Below are 21,833 nucleotides of genomic sequence, written 5' to 3' on the forward strand. Positions count from 1 at the left end.
ATCTGCAAACGGCACCCCGGTAATCGGCGCTGACAGCCATCGACCGGAGTGATTCAGCAGGATATTTTTGATCCTTAGCTTACTCCCTAAAAGAAATAGGATGGTCGGAGGGAGATGGGAACAAGTGAACGCACGTCCGAGTCGGGACAAGTTTTTCCACTCATCCCAGAGCAATTGGCAGATGGCGGAATTGTTGACACTGGTGGGTGTCCTGCTTAGACGGGCTATGGTGAGCCGCCGTCTCGGTTACAGGGTCAGCGTGAAATAGAGCGTAACGCGCACGTCCCTCTTCCACTTCTGCCGGTGGTCGGCCGGTTCGACGTGTCAGAGCGGCCGTGGCATACCGGAGCGCTCGCGCAGGAAGTCGGGTCGCACCGTCACTCGCAGGCCGAATATCAGTGGCACACTGCAGGGAAACATGAGCTGATATTGTGAGGTTATTTATATTTTAAATACACCGACACATCATTTGTATTACGAGCGGATGGTTTCCAAATTTAAAGGGGTAAAGCCCCGATCGTCGGGAGGTTTTTTTTTTTTTTTCAGGTTTCCAAACAAATAAGAGATGTGTATGTTTAATCCCTGTCCTTTGTGAAAACAAACCAGGTGGAGATTAGATTTGAAGACGCGTGTAGTTTGGAAATCATAGAACAGTCACTTCAGGAAACCGGGCCAGTTCACAGAGAGATAAGAATCCGACTGCAGAATGTGCTTTCATTTTGTAGAAGTTAATACAAAGATCCAAGATTTAGCTTTACTTCACCAAAGTTTTGCAATGATAATCTGGGTCTCGAGAGCTATTGCCGTCTCTACGTTCACATAAAAGAAACATCTAATGGATGATTTAATGGGAAAAAAAAGATTTAAAGCCATAATACAAGGATAATAAACAATTAGCCTGGTGATTCCCCTTTTTTTTTCACTCTTCAAAATGGATGTCTTCCCTTGTGAAGGTGTATGAGAAGCCCTTCAGCTGAAAGAAACACTCAACAAGAACAAGAACAAGGACTTGTGTGTAAAAGAGTGTTCAAAACCTGGCGTGGAAAATGGTCGCGTTAAGACTTAAAGTGCAGGGCGAAACATTTTGTGCTGTTTTTGAAAGGCCTCCTCCAACCTCGCACACTCAGCTGCCTAAAGGCAATTCGGCCTGAATTTTTGGCGGGTATTTTATTCAATTGCAACCTCAAAAGCTCTTGCAGATGTGTGAACATGTGCATTCAACGTTTATTACCCCGCCAGATAATTATGCAGCTGTCAGAGATATTTATCAGTAGTAATCAATGTGTGACAGTTGGGTGGACAACATAATTGCTCATTGCCTGCACACAGGCACTTAACACCGCTGCTAAGCACCTACCTACGCAAACCCGCCCAAAATTAAAAAAAAAAAAGAAAAAGAAACTAACAAAAAATTAAAATCAATATCTGTAGAAGCATCTGACAGGCCTTATTGACTCATACGCTAAACTTAATTTATATCAAAGTTTTAAAAAGCGGGTGGAGAAATATGCTCAGAACACGATCCATCGGATACGTGGCTCATGTGCACCGCTGACCAAGATTTCAAAGTTTCACTACAGATCAATAACATTTTATAAAAAAAAAAAAAAATAAAATAATAATAACTGCAGTTTTTCCTGAAGTTGCAGATTACACTGGTTGCAGTTCAAGACTTTTTTTTTTTTCTTCTCTCCCTCTTTTGTCTCTGCAGGTGGAGAAGGGCCCGAGGAAAGATGGTCTTCCACTAGAGGAAAGGTATTGCTGTGACAAAGCCTCATTCTTGTGTGTGAACATCGGCGTAATTAACAGCAGCCGCCGACCGAACGGCTCGAAACCCCGGCTACATTTCTTTGAATGTCGCGTAGCATCGATGCTACTCACAGGACATCGCATGAATATTTTTAAAAAAATGTTCATTTATTTTTTTTTTACACTTCCCCACCTTCTCCGGCTCCACCTACCGTTCTCGTTCATGGAATATTTTTTATTATTCAAACATTCTCCGGGTCGTTATCATTTTATTTTTACTACCCGCCTCTCCTGCTGTACGCCTGTTGTTTTTATAACCATTCACTGCGCGAGGCACTTCATTTTATTCTGTATTCTCTTGTATACATAGTCTTTGCCCATTTATTGCTATATCCCTTATTTGCATATTCTTGCTATTATTATTTGCACATTTTTCTACCCTGAAACGCTGCGACAAATGGATTTGCCCGTCTTAACGTGACGGCAGTCGATGTTGTTCAGATATCCATCTGAGAATTGAACGACCGACGTCGCCGTTCCCCAAGCTCGACTTTCCATCGAGCTTCGCCGCTTGAGAAAAAAAAAAATAAAATAAAACACCAACCACCACAGACTAACTCACAGACCACATCCGACTCGAGCATCGTCTTGCGTTTAAAACCGGAACTCCGACATATGGAGACGAGGCAGGGTTGCGGTGTGGCTTCGGACAAGGGGAAGAGGCTCGGAGGCCTCGTCGCGAGGAGGCGGCGGCGCTGGAAGCTTTGAGGTGTTTTCTCATCCCGGCCAGAGGATAAAAACCACGACGGGGTTTCGCGAGTGATGTATTTAGAGTACAGAATTAAAGCATACGTCGCTCTGCCCGTCGGGTTTCGGCCCTCCGGGGCCGGCCCAGTTCCTCCGGAGGCTTCTTTCCCTGTATGGAGACTATGTTGTTTATGTTGGTGAGTGAGGGGGGTGATGGAGAGAGTTTGGGGGCGTGTGTTAAGAGAGCCACAGAACAAAATTCCTGACTAATTTTAGAACTCCTTGAAAGAAAAAGGAGTGGAGGTCTGTCTTTCCCAGCTGTCCCCCCCCACCCCCCCCCCCCCTCTACTCAGATCTGCTCAAGTCTGAACTTTTATCACCGCGTATCAACAATTTATACTATTTCCTGAAAAGGCTTGACATTTCAGCCTCTATATCCACCCTGCTCATCTATCAGATGGATCATGGAGTTGGGCCCGAAGTGAAAGTCATCGACCGAAAGCGGATTTTAAAGTTTGTTTCCCCTCATTCCAGCTGTCTCTGCACAAACAGAAGTGTAGTGTTTGGCCCGCTCGCCGTTGCAAAAACCTCCGTGTTTCTTCGCATGTTTCAGCGGTGTCTAACCGCGTTATCGCAATTCCACCGCGTTGCGCAACGCGGCCGGACGCTGTCGTTTGGCTCTTTATCGGCCGCGCCGACGCCGTATCGCGTTACGCGTAATCCCTTTCACATCTGAGGCATTCATTTATTTATTCCTCGACGCACCTGAGGTGAAAGTACAGCGAACGACGTGGGAAGGCAGGTGGCTGTTGCACGGACGCCATGTTTTTTTGAGCTTATATGTTTTCTTTTTATTCCTTTCCCTTTCCCCGCATGAATTTGAGCGTGTACGTTTGAGACAAGGGCGCCGCATTTTTCAGCGTTCACGTTATCGACTCTCCCCCAGGCCCGTGTTGTTGCAGTCGTCGGGTGGCACTGCGATGCCACAAAGGAAGGCCATGTCGAAAGGATTGCCCAAATGATAATAGCCCAAAGCTATGAGGTAACAAGATTCAAGAGATTCAACAAGAGATTCCAACCGGCTGTGATGTCACGCGTGTAGAAAGGCGTGACCGAGAACACGGGTATGGTGAAGGGGAAAGGCGACGCAGCAAGAACGACGAGTGTAATTGCGACGACGATGTTTTTCACAAGCCCGCGACGATTTGCGATTATTATTCAAACCTGTGTGAGTGTCCTGGCTTGGGATGCGGCGGCGCTGCCGGAGAGGCTGGGACTACACGGGACTATATTTAGGCGCTCTGAGGTGACAAGCAAAGTAGGCTTTGCAGTGCTTGTTGACCTTGAGACCTCCCGAGCTCCGGGCGGCGAGGCCTCTCGTGCCCGGGTTATCAGACACTTGGCGCTGCCGCCATCACGCCCCCTCCTCACCCCGAGCCGCCGAGCGAAAGGAGGCTAATGCTAACGCGCCGAAATTAGCGTTTGGCTCGGGACAAGCGCGAGCTCCTCTGATCGTCTGATCGAAATCCCCCCTTTCTTTACGGCCGCTTCGCGATTCTTCTTGATTTAGTTAATTACGAGTCACCCCCACCCGAGTCCACCCCCAACCCCGCTGTTAATGGGTTAGCGCCCGTATTTCTGTGCCACATGTTTCCAATTGGATTTCTGTCCGTCCAGTTGTTTCCCTTTGTCGTAAAAACACTTGTGAACACCAGCTGACCTAAACTCTCTTCTGATCCTCCTGCTGGTGGTTGAGGTCACAGCAAACATTGACTTTATTTGAGTTAGATCCAGGGGATCAAATAGCGCCAAACATAACTTGTTATTTTTGTACTGCGGCAATAGACAGAACACCACAGCTCAGTGCTGCGCCTGTCGAGTTTTTCCTTTAAGGGCAGCTGCTGTTGAATTTGGATCAAATATTGAGTTGCTAAGGTAAATCCGCGTATCTGCCGGAAACACGCACGAAAACTGCAACCTTCTCTCGCACATGAAAGTAAAATGGCTTTCAGTTTGCGCTTTAAAACCGAGCCGGATTGGTTAAAAAAAATTAAAAAAAAAAGAAAAATCCAATCTTCACACGTGACTAGAATTCTCCTCCACATGCAGTTAAATATTGTGTTTGGCCAGTGGGAAAGCTGCGATGCAGCTTCTATATTTAGCCTGACGGGTAAATAAAGGGAGACAAGGCCGGAGGTACCGCGCCATTGCAACCCCGCGGTATGTTTTCTTGAGGTGTCCATGTGACCAAAATATTTGACATGGCAGAAATGTCGGCGTGAGCGTCTCAGTTTCCCAGTGGTGGCGAAGCGCGCATTACTTTCCCGATATGTACAATTCTGTTTGTGTAGAAAGCGTCAGTTGTTAGCGGGAAGCTCTTTGTTTTTTCTGCCCTGCTCTAAGAAAGCGAGTCCCGAGTTTTCTTTACTGTCTTCTTCTGCGATACGGCCAGCACCGTTTTCATACCCCAGCACATTTTTGCTTGCTTCTGTTTTCCGTGGCTCGCGCACAGATATACAGAATTAAAAAAAAAGAAGTCGTGACGAGATTGATCCATTGTCTGTTTTGCAAATTAAGGTGCAGGTTGACCTCTGGACCCGCGTTTGGTACAAGGACGTTCCAACTTCCAGTTTGCGGTTTTTGTTTTGTCGATTAATCATCACAGAGCCGCCTCTCGCTGCATGTGAGAGATTTGCACTCGGAGGAAATAGATTTATTGTCTGCGACGGGCAGTTCCTTTTGGTTCTTTACGCCTGTTTGAGGAGCGATCCACCAACAGGGAGGTCCCATAGTCGTGTATCTTTCACCCGAAAGTTCACGATGATCGTCCAACATTACTGGTTTGACTCGTCAAGTGCACTTTGTCTCCAATGCAAATAATCATACATATGTATTATAGTCCAAATATCCCAACATACATGACAGCGTTCAAGTAGAATTAAAGCATAGGCGTGTTTACGGCATCAGTGGGTGCAGCCAGCTGAATACTCTCTGAAGTATGCAGGAGAACCTGTCACGGTGGAACCTGGCATTAACTTCTAACGCCGTGCTATTAAAATATTGTGCAAGAATAGAGTCATTAGGCGGCTGTTTAAAATCATAATTTCACCGTTGCGTGGCGGAAATGGTGTCACCGCCGTTAGGATAAGCGGCCTCTCGGTTCGGCCTCGCTTGAAATTCACCCGCAAAACCTGCTTAGATGCAACTGTGATGGATTGAATATATGTATATTTTTACATTGGTGATACTGTTTTGTGTGTGTCAGCAGGAAAACACACACACACACACACACACACCAACGAACCACCTTGTTCTATTCAGGCTTCGCTCCCTTCAGTGGTCCATCTCATCCTATTGTCTTATCTCCTCTATCACATTTCTTCTTCCCTTCCATCCATAAATGTCCTCCAGCATCCTTCTCCTCAGCCAGCAACCTTCTCCACCTCACACTTCACCAATGAAACATCACCTTTTTTAAGCTTCTGAAACAGTGAGAGGATTTGATACCGATTGCTCTCTTGAGCGTGGCTATTGCACCGCGTGTGTGTGTGCGCGCACACACTCCCGACACGCCGTCTTACACTTTTTTCCTCGATCCTCTTTCCTGCGTCGCCAGACTCACATATGAATGTCTGTAATTCCAGGTATTTTGAATTTCCCCACCTGTTAGCTTCTAAAAACCAGTTCTAGTGTCCTCTTGACTATGTTGGTCGCCAGCAGGGTGGAAGGCTAGCGAGGATTAGTCATCCCGTCTGCTGAACTGTTTCTATAATCATGTATTTGGTCTGTAGCTGCATTGCAAAAAAGGATGTTTCCAGTTGTTTACGCAGCCATCTTGACCACGCCTATTGTTTTTCCACATTTCGCCGCACGTTGCTATTTGCAAGTTTGCCGGTGGAAACTCTTGCTGTTGCTCCTGAGTCGCATTTTCCCTCCTTTTTTTTTATTTTTTATTTAATAAAAGGCTTCTATATCTTTAATTCTCTTTTCTTTGGTGACGGTATGGCCACTTTCAGTTTTTTTTAAGTGAAGTCAGGCGCCCTTGAAAGCACCCCGTATGGATCTGCGTGTCCTCTTCAATCACGTGGCCGTTCATTTACCAGCTTCTTGCAATGAAGCAAAGAACTCTGACGTCCTGGAGCTGCCTTTTAATTTAAGAAAAAAAAAAAAAAATTTTTTTTTTTTGTTTTTTGCTGTCAGAATTAACATTTGAATTTTTCACCGCGGTCTCATTGGTGGCTGTGATTTGGCAAATCGAACGCAGTCCCTCCAGTTGCAAACCTCTTATTAGACCACTGCTTTCCATCTGCACACTTTCTGTCTGTACTTTTTTCCCCCCCATGCATGTACACTCACATACTGTATATAAGCATGGCCATAAATCAGCTGCTGCTTTCCGCTTTGAAGACACCCAGTCCCAGAGCTCATTAACACTGGATGCATCTCACACACACACACACACACACAGAATTGCTAACTGATTGAAGCTTCGAAATGTGGCTTCCACAGCTTTTTCAATGTCATTTCCTGAATGAAAAGTGTTTTTATTTTTGTTTGTTTCCGCTTCAAAGTATTATCTTGGAATGTCAAACGGCTTGAAATTGATAACGCGTCAATGTTAGTCGCATTTAAAAAAACTCAGCGATCTAGATTAGGAATCCTATCAATAATACAGTATTTACAATGCATGTGTCGCTGAGCCGTCCGCTTAAAATAATCCCGTGTCATGTTCCAGTGTTAGCGTGTTCACTCGATGCAAAGCCGGCCACAGGCTCTGCTCAAGTGCAAACACTGAGCCGACACACACTCGGCCCTCCAACGGAGGAGTCTGCTTGACGGAAAGTCGGCCGCGGAACACGTTTTGTCCGGATTTAGGTCGACTCGGACAACCTGCATGCTGGAGGAGCAAGACGGGAAACGCTTTATTGATTGTAGTTAGGGTGTAAATGCGAAAAAGGCCAATAAAAGTTTGTACCATTACGTTGTACCGTTAAATAAATTCTTCAGACATGGATCTATACTGCTGTGTGTTGGATTGGAAGTCACCTGATAGTAGATTTATGACGATTTTGTCGCATTTTGCACAATTATGAGTCGGATTTTTGAAGACTCAAGCCTCCAGGAAGCAGACCGGGCCTTGAATTTTAATTAATGAAAATGTACCAGCATTTGTTCTGTTCAAAAGAATATCCCGCGTGAATTCACAGCATTACCTCTTGGCGTAACATTATGTAATGTCCTTTCCTCCACCAGCTCCGCTTTATATACTCGGGAAAATGGGAGGCCCCTTTATTTCCAGCCCTCAGCGTTGGAGTTCGGGACTCAGTAAGTACAGATACCTCGTGACACGCCTGAACACGTGTGAACGGGGCTCGCTTTATCTTTACAATCCGTCCCCGTATAAACAGCGGCATCCGCCGCGTCACACATGGCCCAACCCGCGGTAATTTCGTCACCTTTAAGCGCCGAGCGATGTGGAAATCGTACTGCGAGCCGTGCCGTTGGAAGGGAATTCATAAAGCAGAGACACTCCTGACTATGGAAGGCAGTTCACCGTTGTGAACAAGGCCTTCTTGTCCTCTTAAACCTCCTATTCATTTGTTGATCAACATTCATTAGACCTGTTGACCGGTTAACTGTTATGTAATTCCAAAGAGAAAGTGGGGAAAACATGGATCACGTAACCGTCCACGTCCTCTTTCTGCTCAGCGATTGTTTTTACGATCCTACCAGACAAATAGCTTCCCCCATTCGAACGATTGACTACCTTCTAACACAACCACGGTCGTTTTCCTCCTTGGAGATTTACTCTTGAAAGATAATGTCACCGACATTTGATTATTTTGGCTGACATAGGCTCCAATTTTTCTTGTAGCGCACCTAGTTGTTTGCTGTATCCCAAGAATAGTTTGCGCCGGCGGCGATGCCAGCCTCGTGTCGTGACAGCAGTTGCCCGTGAAGTGTTTATATATTTGGATAAACGTCCACGTATGACGCGTGCGCTTCCAAAATTTGTATTTATTATTTTTTTTCAAATTCAAGAATTTTCCACATAAACTCGAGTCCGCGTGTACTCGTAGACCGCGCTATGCAATGCTAGCAGTCCAACCAAATAACAGCAAATGCTAAATAACGGAGCTATGGTCAACTTAGCCATGTCATCCCTTGAATTAAACGCTTTATCTCAGTATAACGGTTGGCTTCTTTGTTCTGTCGTCATATTTCCGTTCTTCTGCGTGTGAATAGAATTAGCTGTTCCTGCTGTAATTTCGCAGCACAGGAATCCCAAGTGCTTACAAGTTTACCGTGACCACCGAAAGTGTCGAAGAGCAACCCGTCGCCTAAATTCCTTGTTAAATTCGAAATGTCAAATCCCAACAGAGACGACCTTGAAAACAAGAATGGAAAACAATCAGTCCCTCCGGTTACATTCTCCTGACGCTTATCTGATGGAAATTCATCTGAACGTGGCGCAACCACACCCAGCGTCAAAGCAAGGTGTGGCCCGGTTAATGGGAAAGCAAAGAATCCCCTTATTTGGTCCAGGCTGCAGGCACGTAATGGAAGTGACAGATAATGCAGTCTCGTCACATTTGACCGACAGCGCGGTCGGGTCGGTTTTGTTCCGTGCAAATTCGCTTCCATCTCACAGTCTGGTAACAAAGACACGGGGGACACACAGGCGCTGAAAACCAAGCGCCTGGTAATAATCCCTAAATACACAAACGCTTCAAATGACACGTTTAAGAGCTCAGAAATATTCGAACGATGCTTAGATTGTGCGCGGCCTAAAAAAGGCCATTTTTCCACCCCGGTAAACTCGGGAATAAGATCGTCTTCAGTTCGACTTCTGGTTGTCGGAACTGTATGACATGAAATTCCCCCTAAAGAATATCTCAAGCCTTGGAAAAGCCCTCCAGAGACATGCGCGAGACGGGTAGGGCGTTTTCCAACAGCAGAAATGTCATAGGTCATTCTTTTTATCAGGTCAAAAAGTTATGTACATTTATTTCTCCCTTTTGTTACCATTCACAACCAATATATAATGTACCCGTGAAGGAAACGACAGTTTTCCTTCGAGAAAAACTCTGAATAAGCCGAAAATCAAACGTCAGTCCGGCCGCGAGAAGACGGGAACGCAAAATCCAAGCTCTTCACGCTTAGTGTTGCTGTCAAGCCAAAGGTTCCAGAGGTGAATCACAAATTCCCCAGCGCGGCATACGTTCCCCGTCCCCCGGAGGGGATTTCACGAAAACCGAAATCCGGAAATCGAGTTCATGTTCTCACGACTCTCGGACGATTTCGAGAAGACGGTCTCGCTCTGGAGAGACGCGGAAGAAGATGCGCCGTCGCTCGCGCCGCCAGCGGGCTTATCTGCGTTTATTTGTTTGTTTACTTCCTTGTTAATTGGCGTCGTGGACGGTTTGAATTTGGCACGGCTGCGACCCCAGTTGGCAGCGCTCACGGCAGTGCGTGCGTGCGCGCAACATCTTTCGCCATTAAGAATGCCGTTCTATCTTTGCAGACCTCTGGGGCTGCCAAGAGCTGAAACCGTATATGTACACAACCCCAGCCAGGAAGTTCCTGTGACCCTGCTGTCAATGTTTACATCCAGCAGGCATTTTTACATACCTTCCTTTCACAGAAGGGTAAGTGTGCGTGTGTGTGTGTGTGTGTGTGCGCGCGTGCACGTCAGAACTACTGGCTTGTTGGCATTCATGTCATGAGTAGTAATCACATGCTTGTTTTGCCTGAAATAACTTAAAATTCTTCTTCTTGTGTCTCAGGTGATCCCGCCCCGAGGGAAAACGTCTTTTAAACTAATTTTCCTCCCATCCGAGGAGGGCAATGTAGAAAACACATTATTTATAAACACATCGGCCCATGGGCTGCTGTCATATCAGGTCAGTCTGACGCCGTCGGTGAACGGTCCGTCGGCGTGCCGCTCCGCTTTGCATTTCGGGAGGAGATTTCTTGAATGACGCAAACCGCTCTTTCCCCAGGTATTCGGTGTGGGAGTGCACCAGGGGTCGTTAAAGTCTGTCCAAAGAAAGGATAGCCTCCCGATATTCCCTCACATCCAGAGCATCAAGTTGACCCAAACTCAGGTGCGTATGAAAAGCGCCGATTTTTTTCGTGCCACAATAACATCTTCTTCACCCTCGCGTAGAAATGAGGAATACGTGAAGCCCAAATCGCCAGGAACAGAAAACACTTGTGTCCCGCACTCGGCTTGGCTAATAGCGTAGCCTAGCTTGACCGCTAATGCACACTGTTTCAAACGCCAGGTCAGGCTCTGCAGTTGTTTTAGCTGAAAGTAGCATTGCGTCTAATATCTGATAACATGCGTCGAGGGGATGTTTAAATGTCTGTGTTGGTTTGTATTTAACTTTATCATTGGAAGCAGCTGATTTCCTGCCTGCACTGATAAACAGGCATTTCTCTCTCTCTCTCTCACACACACACACACACACACACACACAGGGCTTTGTGGTGCATGACAACATGTCCTGTCAAAAAAGGAAAAGTATCCAGGCAGCAGGAACCATACCAGAAAACTACTTTCCTCGCATAAAGTTGTAGCTTTAATCCCGAATTTTAACTTTTTTTTTTTTTGCAGGATTAATCGTTTCAAGCCATGTAAATGCTCAAATGCAAATATCCCCCCCCCAAAAAAAAAAGACAAATTGGTTTAAGCCAAGGAAAGCGGAGTGAGTCGATCGCTGACAGCAGCTCTCGCCTCCGAAGCAGGAAGTGGCAAGATAGCTGTGAAATATCACCTCGGCCAAGTTGAAAGGGGACTGTTGAGCTCCCCGTCTCTGCGCCGCTGCTCGAACGCAATGCACCGGTTTCTCTCGCTCAAAACATAACTGTGGTCTGACTCGTCTCTCGGAGGGTCGCGTACTCATTCCATTTAAGGGCATCTGTCCCTGATTCTCATCGCTGTCTGAGGAAATGGGGGGTTGTTTTTGCGCGATCGTGTCATTCTACATCTACATTTAAGCAGTTGCAAATGTGTGTCCATTGATATTTGTGCCACGCAAATACTGATTCACATGATAAAAAGGTATTTAGGATGAACTTTTAATTCAGCATGATGAGGCCTGCAGGTACAAATGAGCAGAGCGCATTAAACGGGGTTGATATGAAGACTTTTTTTTGGGGGGGGGGTTGCTTTTGCAGCATAATATGCGCAAAAACCATTATTTTTAAATGCACCGATTGCTCGTCCCTTCTTTTGATAGTCCCAAAAAATAGTAACCAAATGAAATACCAGTAAACAAAGTCTAGGTGTGCAGGGGGTTGCAGGCTAGCTAGTGTGCTAGCTCTAGCACGCTAGCTGTGCTGAGAGATTTTCTAATAAGCCGAGAGAATTGAATCCAATTTCACTTAATTGGTCCCAAGAACTATGACCCAGCGAGCGCAAATGATTTGTCATTACTGAGCGTCTGTGCCTGCAAGGTAGACAGGCAGAGAATTAAGATTCAGCTGCAGAGGGAAATATGTCACATCTCCACTCGGTGTGTTTTTCTTTCGTATTTCCAAGATTGGCCGTGCGTCGGATAAAACTGAAAAACACTGTTCCGGGATCGTTTCTTTTTGGAACCGAAGGTTCCCGGTTCGATACCCTAAGTCCTCCTCGCCCGCGGAGGGGGCGCTGCTCAGGGTTCGTCCACGAAGGGTTAAACACAAAGGACAAATTTAGCTGATGTTGTGCTGCGTGTTTAACTGAAAGCGACTAAATGAAGGGCTTTCTTCTTCTTCTTTCTCCACACTTGAGTTTAACAAATGTTGGGCCAGAGAGATTTTTTTTTTTGGTTTGAAAAGAGACTTCTGCACGCTGATCAGCATCTTGTCCTGAAGATCTATTTCAGGCTTGCGATCCATGGCAGCGTTCTGAGACATAACTATGAATACTGTGGGCGCCATAAGTGCTTCAGTGCACCTGTTGGAAACTGCATGATCTTCTGCTGCTTCTACATTTTGCGTCTTTGAACGTGTCAGCCGGCTAACTTTTATCGTCAGTTTAGCTTTTTCAGTTCCCGAGCTGTTAAAAGCTAATTTTGCCAAGGAAATGACCGGCTTTGGCTTTGCGCTGGAAGCCCGTGTTGACCAGCGCTGTCATTTCACCCCGCAGGAAGATGCCTCCAACATCACCATACTGGGTCTACTCCTGGAGAGCAGCCTTCCCAAGAGTTTTTTCAACAGTCCTCAGGTATTGCCTCATTTCCGTTCTGGTTTTCAACAAATCGTCGCATATTGTTTCGATGCCAGTTGAACCATCGCCATCAGAACAGAAAACGAACAGATGCACAGAAAATGACCTCAGTAGATAAACTTCAAATGCGGTAATCGCTTTCAACGGATTCCCCGGTCCACACGCCTGCAGGCGTTGGAGATTCGGGGAATCTGAATATCGTGGGATGGAGAACGCACTTTGCTTGAAACACGTCCGGGATCATCTGAGCTTTGAGACATGGAGAATTACCAAGCTAAAAGCAGGAGTTGCTGGATTCAACTTGAATCCCAGCAGCATCGCTCATCTAAATCCAGCAAATGTCTTTGGTAATTTCCTGCCTGAGATTCAAAGACATTTTGTTCGAGCGGTTTTGGTCATTCTGTCTGATGTCCTCCTTTTCAATTTTGTTTTTTTTTTCGTGATCACGTTTTTCTGCATCCCCCCCCCCACCCCTAAAACAGCTGAATTTGGAAGAGAAAGTGATTTAATTTCAACTGAAAAGAAATGAAAAAAAGAGAGCGAGAAAACGAGCACAAGCAATGATGCGCTACAGGTGTTTGATATAAGGAAGAAAAGTCAATACGTACAAGACAACGTTTGTTTATGTTTGCCTTCGCTGCTTTGGATGAGATTTTCCCCATCGCTGTGTCTGTGAAACAAAAATGGTCGGCAATGCTCGGTTGAATATTTGTGAAAACGTTCACACGCAGGTCGATTCACGAAATGCCCACGTTTAGACACTCTGTGTCTGACGTCATTATTTCGTACGCCGGCGTAAAAACGTCCATTCCAGCTAGAAACACGTAGAAACACGACCGCAACCTTTCAGGATCTGTTCTTTTCAACAAACTCCCCAAATGACTCCCGTTCAAGGGGAGAAAATGAGAAAGGTGGGCATAAAAGTGTTTGTCTGATTCAAGTTCTTTGCAAAGTGGAGCTTTGCGAGTCTGCTGAGCGGACGCCAGGCCGTATAAAAGGTCCAGCGGACAGCTGGGATCATCATCTGAGCCTCTTGGGTTTCTGCAGAGCCTCCCTGCAGAAGAGAGCTCTTGCCAGACTTTTAATTGCTTTCTCAAGAGCCCGTAATTGACACGCCTCTCCCGACGCTCGTGTAGCGAAATCCACATGATGCAAGTCGCAGCTCGGGACCAACTCACCGAGCTGTCGCAATTATACACGTTGAAATCATCCTTTGCGGTCCGCTATGCAAGGCCGATCCCGCCGTGACCCCTGGACCGCGTCCAAAACCGGCATCTGCCCCCGCCGTTCTCCCGGCTTCCCAGCCGATCCTCCGCTGATAAAATCAAGCGGCGACCTCCGGTCAGCGGCCGGAGATCTAGTCGCCCTCACAGGAAGTTTAGCGGTAGTCCCGGTCTCAAGAGATTAGGGCTGGTATCGCGGCCGGAGCCGGCGTGGCCCCGTGCCTGGCCGTCCGTCCTCAGGTCGTCAAGTGTCGATACACCCGCTGCCACCGAGCGCGGGGAGATTTGCACTCTCCTCCGGGCAGTTGTCGGCCCGTCTCGGGTTGACACTTAGCATCAAGTTGCCACTGCCAGTGAATAAACCAGTAATTTGACGACCGTGTCATTCTTAACGGCGTAGAAAACCGTCTCACACTCCCTAATGCGCAGCGACTCCTTTGACGTGCCACGTCTTTGTGCGTGTTCTTCCTCCCTCTGCTCGTTCTTCAGGGGTCCTGCCTCCAGAGCGAGGAGCGCCTCAGTCTGCAGATCAGCCTGTCGGCGCGGGGCGACCAGCCCGCCGACCTGGACAAGCTCAAGCCTTATGTGATTGAGCACATTTTGCTGCTGCTAGTGGCTCCTGCTGCAGGACAGGCGGCAGTAGGTGGGTGTGTGTGTGTGTGTGTGTGTGTGTGTGACCTGTCTAACTTGATAACTGGAGCTGAGGTAAACCACCGGTTCACGGTGTAAAACACACGCCTGGTTCAGATCAATGAGTAGAATGGTTGATTCGAAATTATGCGAGGAGAAAGTCCACCGCCGTTAAAAGAGGAAGCGAACGATCGGAGGCCGAGATGATTTTTGTTTCCGTCAAGCAATCCGGGGTTGGCCGACCCGTCTGTGACTCATACCATGTTGCTCAACGTCATTGTCGACACACACCTCGGGATTTGTCGTGCCTTGGAACGGCCGCAGCGCACCCCTGAAAATTTGATTTACCAAAAGCATTGGACATCAGCGACCGTCTCTCACCGTGTTTTGTCGGATACTCGGCTTCCGCCGCGCCGCTTTCCATAATCGGGCCTACTCCAGATATGTTTGTACATTTGCAAGCACTTTTGCATGCACTCCCAGCATTACGCTAAGTTCTCCCCGCTATCTCCGCAGGGGAACCTAAAATAGGAGTTTATATGCAAAATTCTGGAGGAAAGAGGCTCTACATCAAGGTGAGGTGTCCCCTTTGCTCTCTGATAATGTGGTTATGGAGGGATACGGGGACCAGCAATATTTTCATCTCCTCAGGACATGCAGGTGCTGTCAAAAGCGGATACCAGTCTGGAATTCAACAAAGTTCCCTTGAGGTCCGAGGCAAAAAACTTCACTCAAGTGGCCACGCTCGCCTGCAGAGGTGCGTTTCCCCGTCGGCCGGCAACCTGCAAGTAAACCTCCCTCGGAGCGCGTCTGATAATGCGACGATAATGTCGTTTCAGGCTCGTTGCCAAGCCATGGCAGGAAATGCACCGGTCACGTTGGTCTAAAAGTTCTGGGAAACCAGATTTCCCACAACTTCCAGGGATTACATATCACACACAGGTGAGTGTTGGCGAGAGACCATCGCCGCAGGTTTCCTCACTGAACGGACAAAAATAGTCAGGCGACGTTTATTCGGCGGAAATGGGAGTTTTTTAAAGACCTGAGAGATGATAAAGAATGTTTTCCTGAAGATAAAATCCTTCGCAGGGCCATTTTATGGACTTGAAGTCCATTTATTACTCCATTTCGTTGAGCTTTCTCTGCCACCTCTGTGCAGATGGGGCATGGAGGCGTTGACCAGCCCCTTCCAGGTAAAGCAAAGCAACGCCGACCAGGTGGATTTATGGCTCACCAACCCCTCCTTCCTGGCCCTCACTGTGACCAATGCCAGCCTCTCCCAGAAGCTGCAAGGAGTCATGAAGGTGCGAGTGGCGTGAAGACGGGGCGACCACGACCGGCAACTGAATTCAACCCTAACATCTCTGCCGCCCTCTGCCTGCCAGGTTGTAAACTTCAGCGGTCCGATGACCGTTCCTCAAGGCTGCTGGCACGTCCTCTCCCTCCGGCTGCTCAGCAGGACGCCGCCCACCGACCACTTGTTCACCCTGAGGCTGGACGCCAACATGGGCGCCTCCCTGCAGATTCCCCTCTCCTTCCACTACAGTCCATCCAGGGTAAAAGTCAAAAAGTCAACGTCACCTTTATTGTCATATGCTGCCGTATGTTCACACAAACAGAGCGTTGAAATAGCGTCACACTAAGACGCACGGTGCAAAAGTACATCAAATTACACATAAATTTGTCTGAGCGGCATGCAGGGCCGAAGGATTTAACTGGTGTAACTTCATGTCCCGGCAGGGAGAGCTGCTGTTCGAAGCCGAACGCGAGTGCGGGCGAATGTGTCCTCTCAGATTATCCGAAACAGGTGATGCGACCGGCCGTAGAACGCGAACGCCTGCGGATGTGTGTGAGATGTGTGTTTTTATTTATTTGTTTTTTTTTCATAACACGACCCTTCAGGTCGGTCGGAGTGGCAGCGCTCGCTCCTCCCGGACTCCTCCCAGTCGTCCTGGACTGTAGACAGCAAGCTAGCCACTGACCTTTGCTCCCGCTGGCAGAAAGAGAAGGAGAAACTGCCCTGCAGGTCAGTATCCAAACCACGATCCCTTTCACTGTGCACAGAGGAACCTTGATTTAGTAGGGAGTTTTCCGAGATCCCAGCCGTCACTCAGTGACGTGGTGTCTAAAAACAGCGGGACGTGCCGCCTAATGCTAGTTAGCCCGTAGAAAGTCATGGAAAAACATGAGCGAGGTGTGCGTGTGGTGGACTCGTGCATGAAGAGATGGAGTTGTCGTTGTTGTCTGTGAGATTCGGCAGTGGTGGGCCGTCAGGGCCTGCAAGGCCTTCTCTGCTGGCCTAAAAAGATACCTGAATCGCAAGTTTTGATTATGTTTTGTCCTTGAATACTTATTAAATCATTCCAAATGGTCGGTTCACTTCCTTTCATAGCTTTTTCCCCGGTAGTGACGACTCCAGACGCGCATTTTCATATTAAACCCTTCAACCAATCACATTTCAGCCATCATCTGTTGCCAGGCAGGGTCAAAGTCAAAGAAATCTGCCTGGGGGGGGGGCTGCGCAATCGGTTCTGCTGGCCCTTTACGCAAAAAAATAAATCTTGATGACGCTGTTGCTCTAACCAATCAGATTTTGAGTTGGAGACATCAAAGCCTTCCAGCAGGCTACAGCAACGTCAGCGTATTCACACCCTCTGATTGGACAGTCAGAGAGCGAGGAGAAGCGTACTAGCGAGCTGCAAACAGAAATATAGTTGTGTTTGTTTAATATCAGTTTTGTCATGCCCACAATGGCTGCAGGGGGAGTTGTTAAAGCCATTTTCTAGATGGAGTTTTGATGAGAAGTTGGACATTGAAAAGAAAGCTAGCGAACCCGTCACAACCAGGAAAAGGATTTGTCCGATATTTTCAAGCCAGGAACTATGACCGGTACCCCTGGCTCACAGGCTCCGAGGTACACTGCAAATTGTATCGGTGGTAGCGCTTGGAGCCGAAGTGCACGGATAATCTGTGCAACAGAATAATTGAGCTCTTTTTGAGGAAAGAAAGGAGGATGGATTTTGTAAACAAATGATCAGAATTTTTGGTGAGTAAAATGCTCCTGTTTTCCTGAATAATATTGCAAGTTTATAAGGTTATTATTGGTGTTTTTTGTGTCGCAGCTGTTTTGCTAGAAAGGCATTTGTTGTGGATTCTGTCCGTTTTTGTGGCTCCCGCCGCTGGACCGGAGTTTGTTGTCCCGGTGTGTTCGGACTTCATTCAGGGAAAAACATCACAATGGTCAGGAACTGATCAAGCAAGAAGGGTTTATTCAAAGTCAGGAAATACACTTACAAGATATCCCGGGCCAGAATGTAGGAGAGTTTGGAAAAGAGGTGGAGAAACAGGTTCAAGCAGGTTGGAATGGGTGGAGAAAAATGTCAGGGGTATGAAGAGATAGAAGAACATCAGCCAGAAGGAAAGGAAAGGTGGAGGAGACTTTGGTGAGACCTGCAGATGATGGTGTATGGTTTGGAGACAGTGGAACTGAAGAAAAGGCAGGAAGCAGAGAGTCGCAGAGATGAAGATGCCAAGGTTCTCTTTGGGAGTGACCAGGACCTATAGGTCCATCATAGGGACGGCACATGTTAGATGTTTTGGAGAGAAGGTCAGAGAAGCCAGACTGAGATAGTTGGGTCATGTACAGAGGAGGGATAGTGAACATATTGGTAGACGGATGCTGGAGTTGGAGGTCTAGAGGAAGACCAAAGAGAAGATTGACGGACGTAGTGAGAGAGGATATGAAGTAAGTTCTATCTAGAGAATAGGTTTAGATGGAAATGGTTGATTTTCCCTGAAGGGAAAAGCCCAAAAGAAGAAGAATTTGTCACAGGGGTGCAAGACATGTATGACCAGGACAAAGTGATGACTGAGATGGTTTGGACATGAATACTCCTCTGTTCATGTCCAGACCATGTTGAAGATCTGGGTAGAAGGTTGATGAAGGTGAAGCTGCCAGTAGGAGGTCTGCAGGAAAACCAATGAGAAGATTTATGGAGTTACGGAGGTAGTGAGAGAGGATATGAAGTTTGTTGGTGTGAGAGGGGAGGATAAAGAGAATAGGGTAAGATGGAGAAGGTTGATTTGCTGTGGAGACCCATGAAGGGAAAAGCCCAGAGGATAAGAAGATATATATATATATTATATTTATATATATATATATATATATATATACCATTATTGTGAAAAAGTTTCACTCTGAAGTCCCCAGTGTACGAGGCTTCTTTTGAGCTTTCGAAGTTTGTTTAAAATGTTTAGTGGACCATCACCCTGTACTTACATATGATTGTATGTTTTTGTTGTATTCTATAGTCCCTCTCAGATGGTTCGTATGTGAAATTGAATGTACTCTGCATTTCATGTCTGTCGTTTTCATAATGTTGTGCTCCAAAAATATATAATTTGGCAAGTTTCGCGTGCCTTCGAGCAGAACAGAGCGGCTCAAGGAATTGAAGTCCCAGTGAAATGTTTGCATCGGTGCAGCCACATGTGAGATACGTTCATTCTTCTGGGTCACAACAGGCATGAAAACAGGTTTTAATGTTCACGTTCATCCACGTCTGTGCAGTAAATGTGAATTTTCCACATCGGGATCAAAGTGTAGCATTGGAAAAATAATAATGTAGGTTAAGGGTGTTTTATTCTGTTGACAAAATTTAAACATCCGTCCGCCTCGCATATCTTCTGGGCGCCTCAGGTGGCCAAGATTCCCCGTCGAGACGTCCTCACCCCTGGATTTTGGTGCTACGCCTGTCAATGAGAGCAAGGTAGGCAAGGGTTTTTTTTGTTTTTTTTTGTGGTGTTTTTCAGTAATGTATTTACAAATTAAAAATTTTTTTTTTTTTAAACGTGAGTTTTGGTTTCAGGTGAAGACCTTCATGCTGAAGAACCCCTCCTCTTCTGTTGTTTCCATGGAGATTCAGATCCTCTCTGATTACCCCTCCCCCCTGGGGGCCCTGGACCTTCTCACTCGATGGTACGGGCTACAGACGTCAATCAACACTGAACAACTTACTTTCAACTTATCGATTTGATCATTTTTCTTCTGATCAATTGCACAGGTTCAATATCAGCCCGCTCTCTGTCAACACCAGCACGACAGAGTTCTCCCTGCTGACCACACCTCTCACAGTAAGTCTCCAGGAGTTGGTTTTGTAAGGTGTTTTCCACGTAGAGCAGGTCCGGACCGCAGTCTGGGTGTTTTTCTGGCCACAAAGGTTGGGAGGGACAGGCTGCTCTCATGCTAATAGCAACAGTAGCGCTAACAGTTGCGTGCTAATAGGTGATATGATACAAGATTAGCTGCAGTAGTTCAAGCCCCGCCCCCTTGGGAACCTGCAACATGACAGAGCTCGGGAAGTCGGGAGAAGATACGAGATTCCCGTCGATGGAGAGAGGCGCATCATGAAGCATCCCTCAGCAGAGTCAGCGTATGGCTGCATAACGAGGGGCGAGGCTAGCGATAACTAGAAGCTTTTCTCAAAAACAAACTGTTTTAGGCCTGTTCTTGAAAGCGTCCACCCCCTGGATGGAGATGGGAAGATGGTTCCACAGAAAAGGAGCTTAGAAATTGAAGGACTATGATATGAACCTATCCCAGCCTATGTTTTTTTTACGTGCAACCCCAAACATAAGATAGATAAACTCACCGAAGAGTTAGCACAAATGCACATCGTGGTGTTTTGACTGGTTTCTCTCATGCCAACCGCCGCCAACCCCCCCGGTGTGTGTGTGTGTGTGTGTGTGTGTGTGTGCGCGCAGGTGGACGACACCACGGCCGACCTATCAAGGCAGGCTGTCTTGCGGATCCAGCTGCAGCCGTGGGAGGCCAGGGAAGTGGGCGTGGTCTTCACTCCCTCCGAACACAAACACACCACCACCATCCTCATCATCAGGTACTGGGACGGATGTTTTTACCGGAGCAGAAGCACAGGCTGCTCCAGTTACTTACTGTAAATGTGCGTGTTTGTCGATTTATTTATGAAATAAAGTGCAGTGGTCCCTTAAAACAGGAATTTAATTTTTTCTCGAAGTGGGTTCGTATGTTGATTTTTTTTTTTTTTTTTTCGGATCTTAAATGAATTTTGATGATTGTTAAAAAAAAAATACACAAAATAAGATAAAGATATACCATTATGCATCTCTAATTGAGAAGATGCCACGCGGATTACAAATTTTGATTTTCTCGCTCTCGTTTTTGTACCGTGAATTTTTTTTTTTTTCTTATTTCAAGTATAAAATTGGCTTGAATCGCGCTTTGTATCTTTAAAAATGATCATTTATAAAGGGATTTGTATCAAAAGGAGCCGCTGTATTTCAAATACCCCAGCGATTGATCTGAGGCACTCCCGGAGATGCCGATGCGTTTCCGTTGTGCGCCTCAATGACAGTCACGGCGTTGTTTCTTGGCAGAAACAATCTGACGGTGTTCGACATGGTGACGGTGCGGGGCCACGGGGCCAAGGAGCTCCTCAGAGTGGGCGGGAAGCTCCCCGGCCCGGGGGCCTCTCTGCGTTTCAACGTCCCCCAGTCGACCCTCATGGAGTGCCGAGACGGTGAGGATGGAAACGCACCGCACATTTTCACTTCTTGATGAAAAGAAGCGAGCTGACGGGAACTTCTCGAGAGTCCGTGACTCGATTCGTAATCCCGCTACGCGGTTCCTCTTCGGCTTTCTTCTGCTTCTCCTCCTCTCGATCTCCGACGAGTCTTTTTTTTTTTTAGCCCACTGGATTTGAACGTTATCTTTGCGAGTGACGCTTGAAGGTGGGTCTCACTCGGAGTTGTCCGGTCTGTGCTCCCGCCAGGTCTCCGCACCAACAAGCCACTCTTCGCCATCAAAAAGAGTTTCAAGGTGGAGAACGCCGGCGAGCTGCCCATCACCGTCATGGCCATGCACATAAACGGATACAAGTGCCAGGGCTTCGGCTTCGAGGTGCTGCAGTGTCGCTCTTTCAGCCTGGACCACAACACCTCCTCGGAGATCACCATCGCGTGAGTGGATGTTCCGGAGGCCTCGCACGTCGTCGGGGAAACCGTCTGGACACGCGTGTCTGTGCTCTCAGGTTCACCCCGGACTTCACGTCCTCCTGGGTCATCAGAGATCTCATCCTGGTGACCTCACGCGGCACCTCCTTCCCCTTCACCCTCAACGTGACCCTGCCCCACCACATGTTGCCCCTTTGTGCCCAAGTGGTTCCGGGCCCCAGCTGGGAGGAGACCTTCTGGGTCGTCACGCTTGTCTTCACATGGTTAATATACATATA

At 47.2% G+C, this 21,833-nt stretch overlaps 1 protein-coding gene across 2 annotated transcripts in view; it reads left to right on the forward strand.

Moving 5' to 3' along the window:
- tmem131l (transmembrane 131 like) overlaps positions 1-21,833 on the forward strand; it is a 32,269-nt gene that overhangs the window by 2,528 nt on the left and 7,908 nt on the right. For both annotated transcript variants that reach the window (XM_086157509.1, XM_086157510.1), the window contains exons 3-23: positions 1,712-1,755; positions 7,750-7,821; positions 10,022-10,145; positions 10,284-10,400; positions 10,500-10,604; positions 12,635-12,712; positions 14,428-14,581; positions 15,085-15,143; positions 15,220-15,325; positions 15,408-15,510; positions 15,728-15,872; positions 15,954-16,124; positions 16,309-16,375; positions 16,471-16,594; positions 19,265-19,334; positions 19,434-19,543; positions 19,629-19,698; positions 20,329-20,462; positions 20,980-21,122; positions 21,375-21,561; positions 21,633-21,818. In XM_086157509.1, coding sequence (XP_086013635.1) covers positions 1,712-1,755; positions 7,750-7,821; positions 10,022-10,145; positions 10,284-10,400; positions 10,500-10,604; positions 12,635-12,712; positions 14,428-14,581; positions 15,085-15,143; positions 15,220-15,325; positions 15,408-15,510; positions 15,728-15,872; positions 15,954-16,124; positions 16,309-16,375; positions 16,471-16,594; positions 19,265-19,334; positions 19,434-19,543; positions 19,629-19,698; positions 20,329-20,462; positions 20,980-21,122; positions 21,375-21,561; positions 21,633-21,818 — 2,369 coding nt within the window. The remainder of the gene's footprint in view (positions 1-1,711; positions 1,756-7,749; positions 7,822-10,021; positions 10,146-10,283; positions 10,401-10,499; positions 10,605-12,634; positions 12,713-14,427; positions 14,582-15,084; positions 15,144-15,219; positions 15,326-15,407; positions 15,511-15,727; positions 15,873-15,953; positions 16,125-16,308; positions 16,376-16,470; positions 16,595-19,264; positions 19,335-19,433; positions 19,544-19,628; positions 19,699-20,328; positions 20,463-20,979; positions 21,123-21,374; positions 21,562-21,632; positions 21,819-21,833) is intronic.

This window comes from Fistularia commersonii, chromosome 12 (assembly GCF_037954325.1).
Source record: "Fistularia commersonii isolate RoL2024-O1a breed Wild chromosome 12, RoL_Fcom_v1.0, whole genome shotgun sequence".
In the NCBI taxonomy this organism is placed as follows: domain Eukaryota; kingdom Metazoa; phylum Chordata; class Actinopteri; order Syngnathiformes; family Fistulariidae; genus Fistularia; species Fistularia commersonii.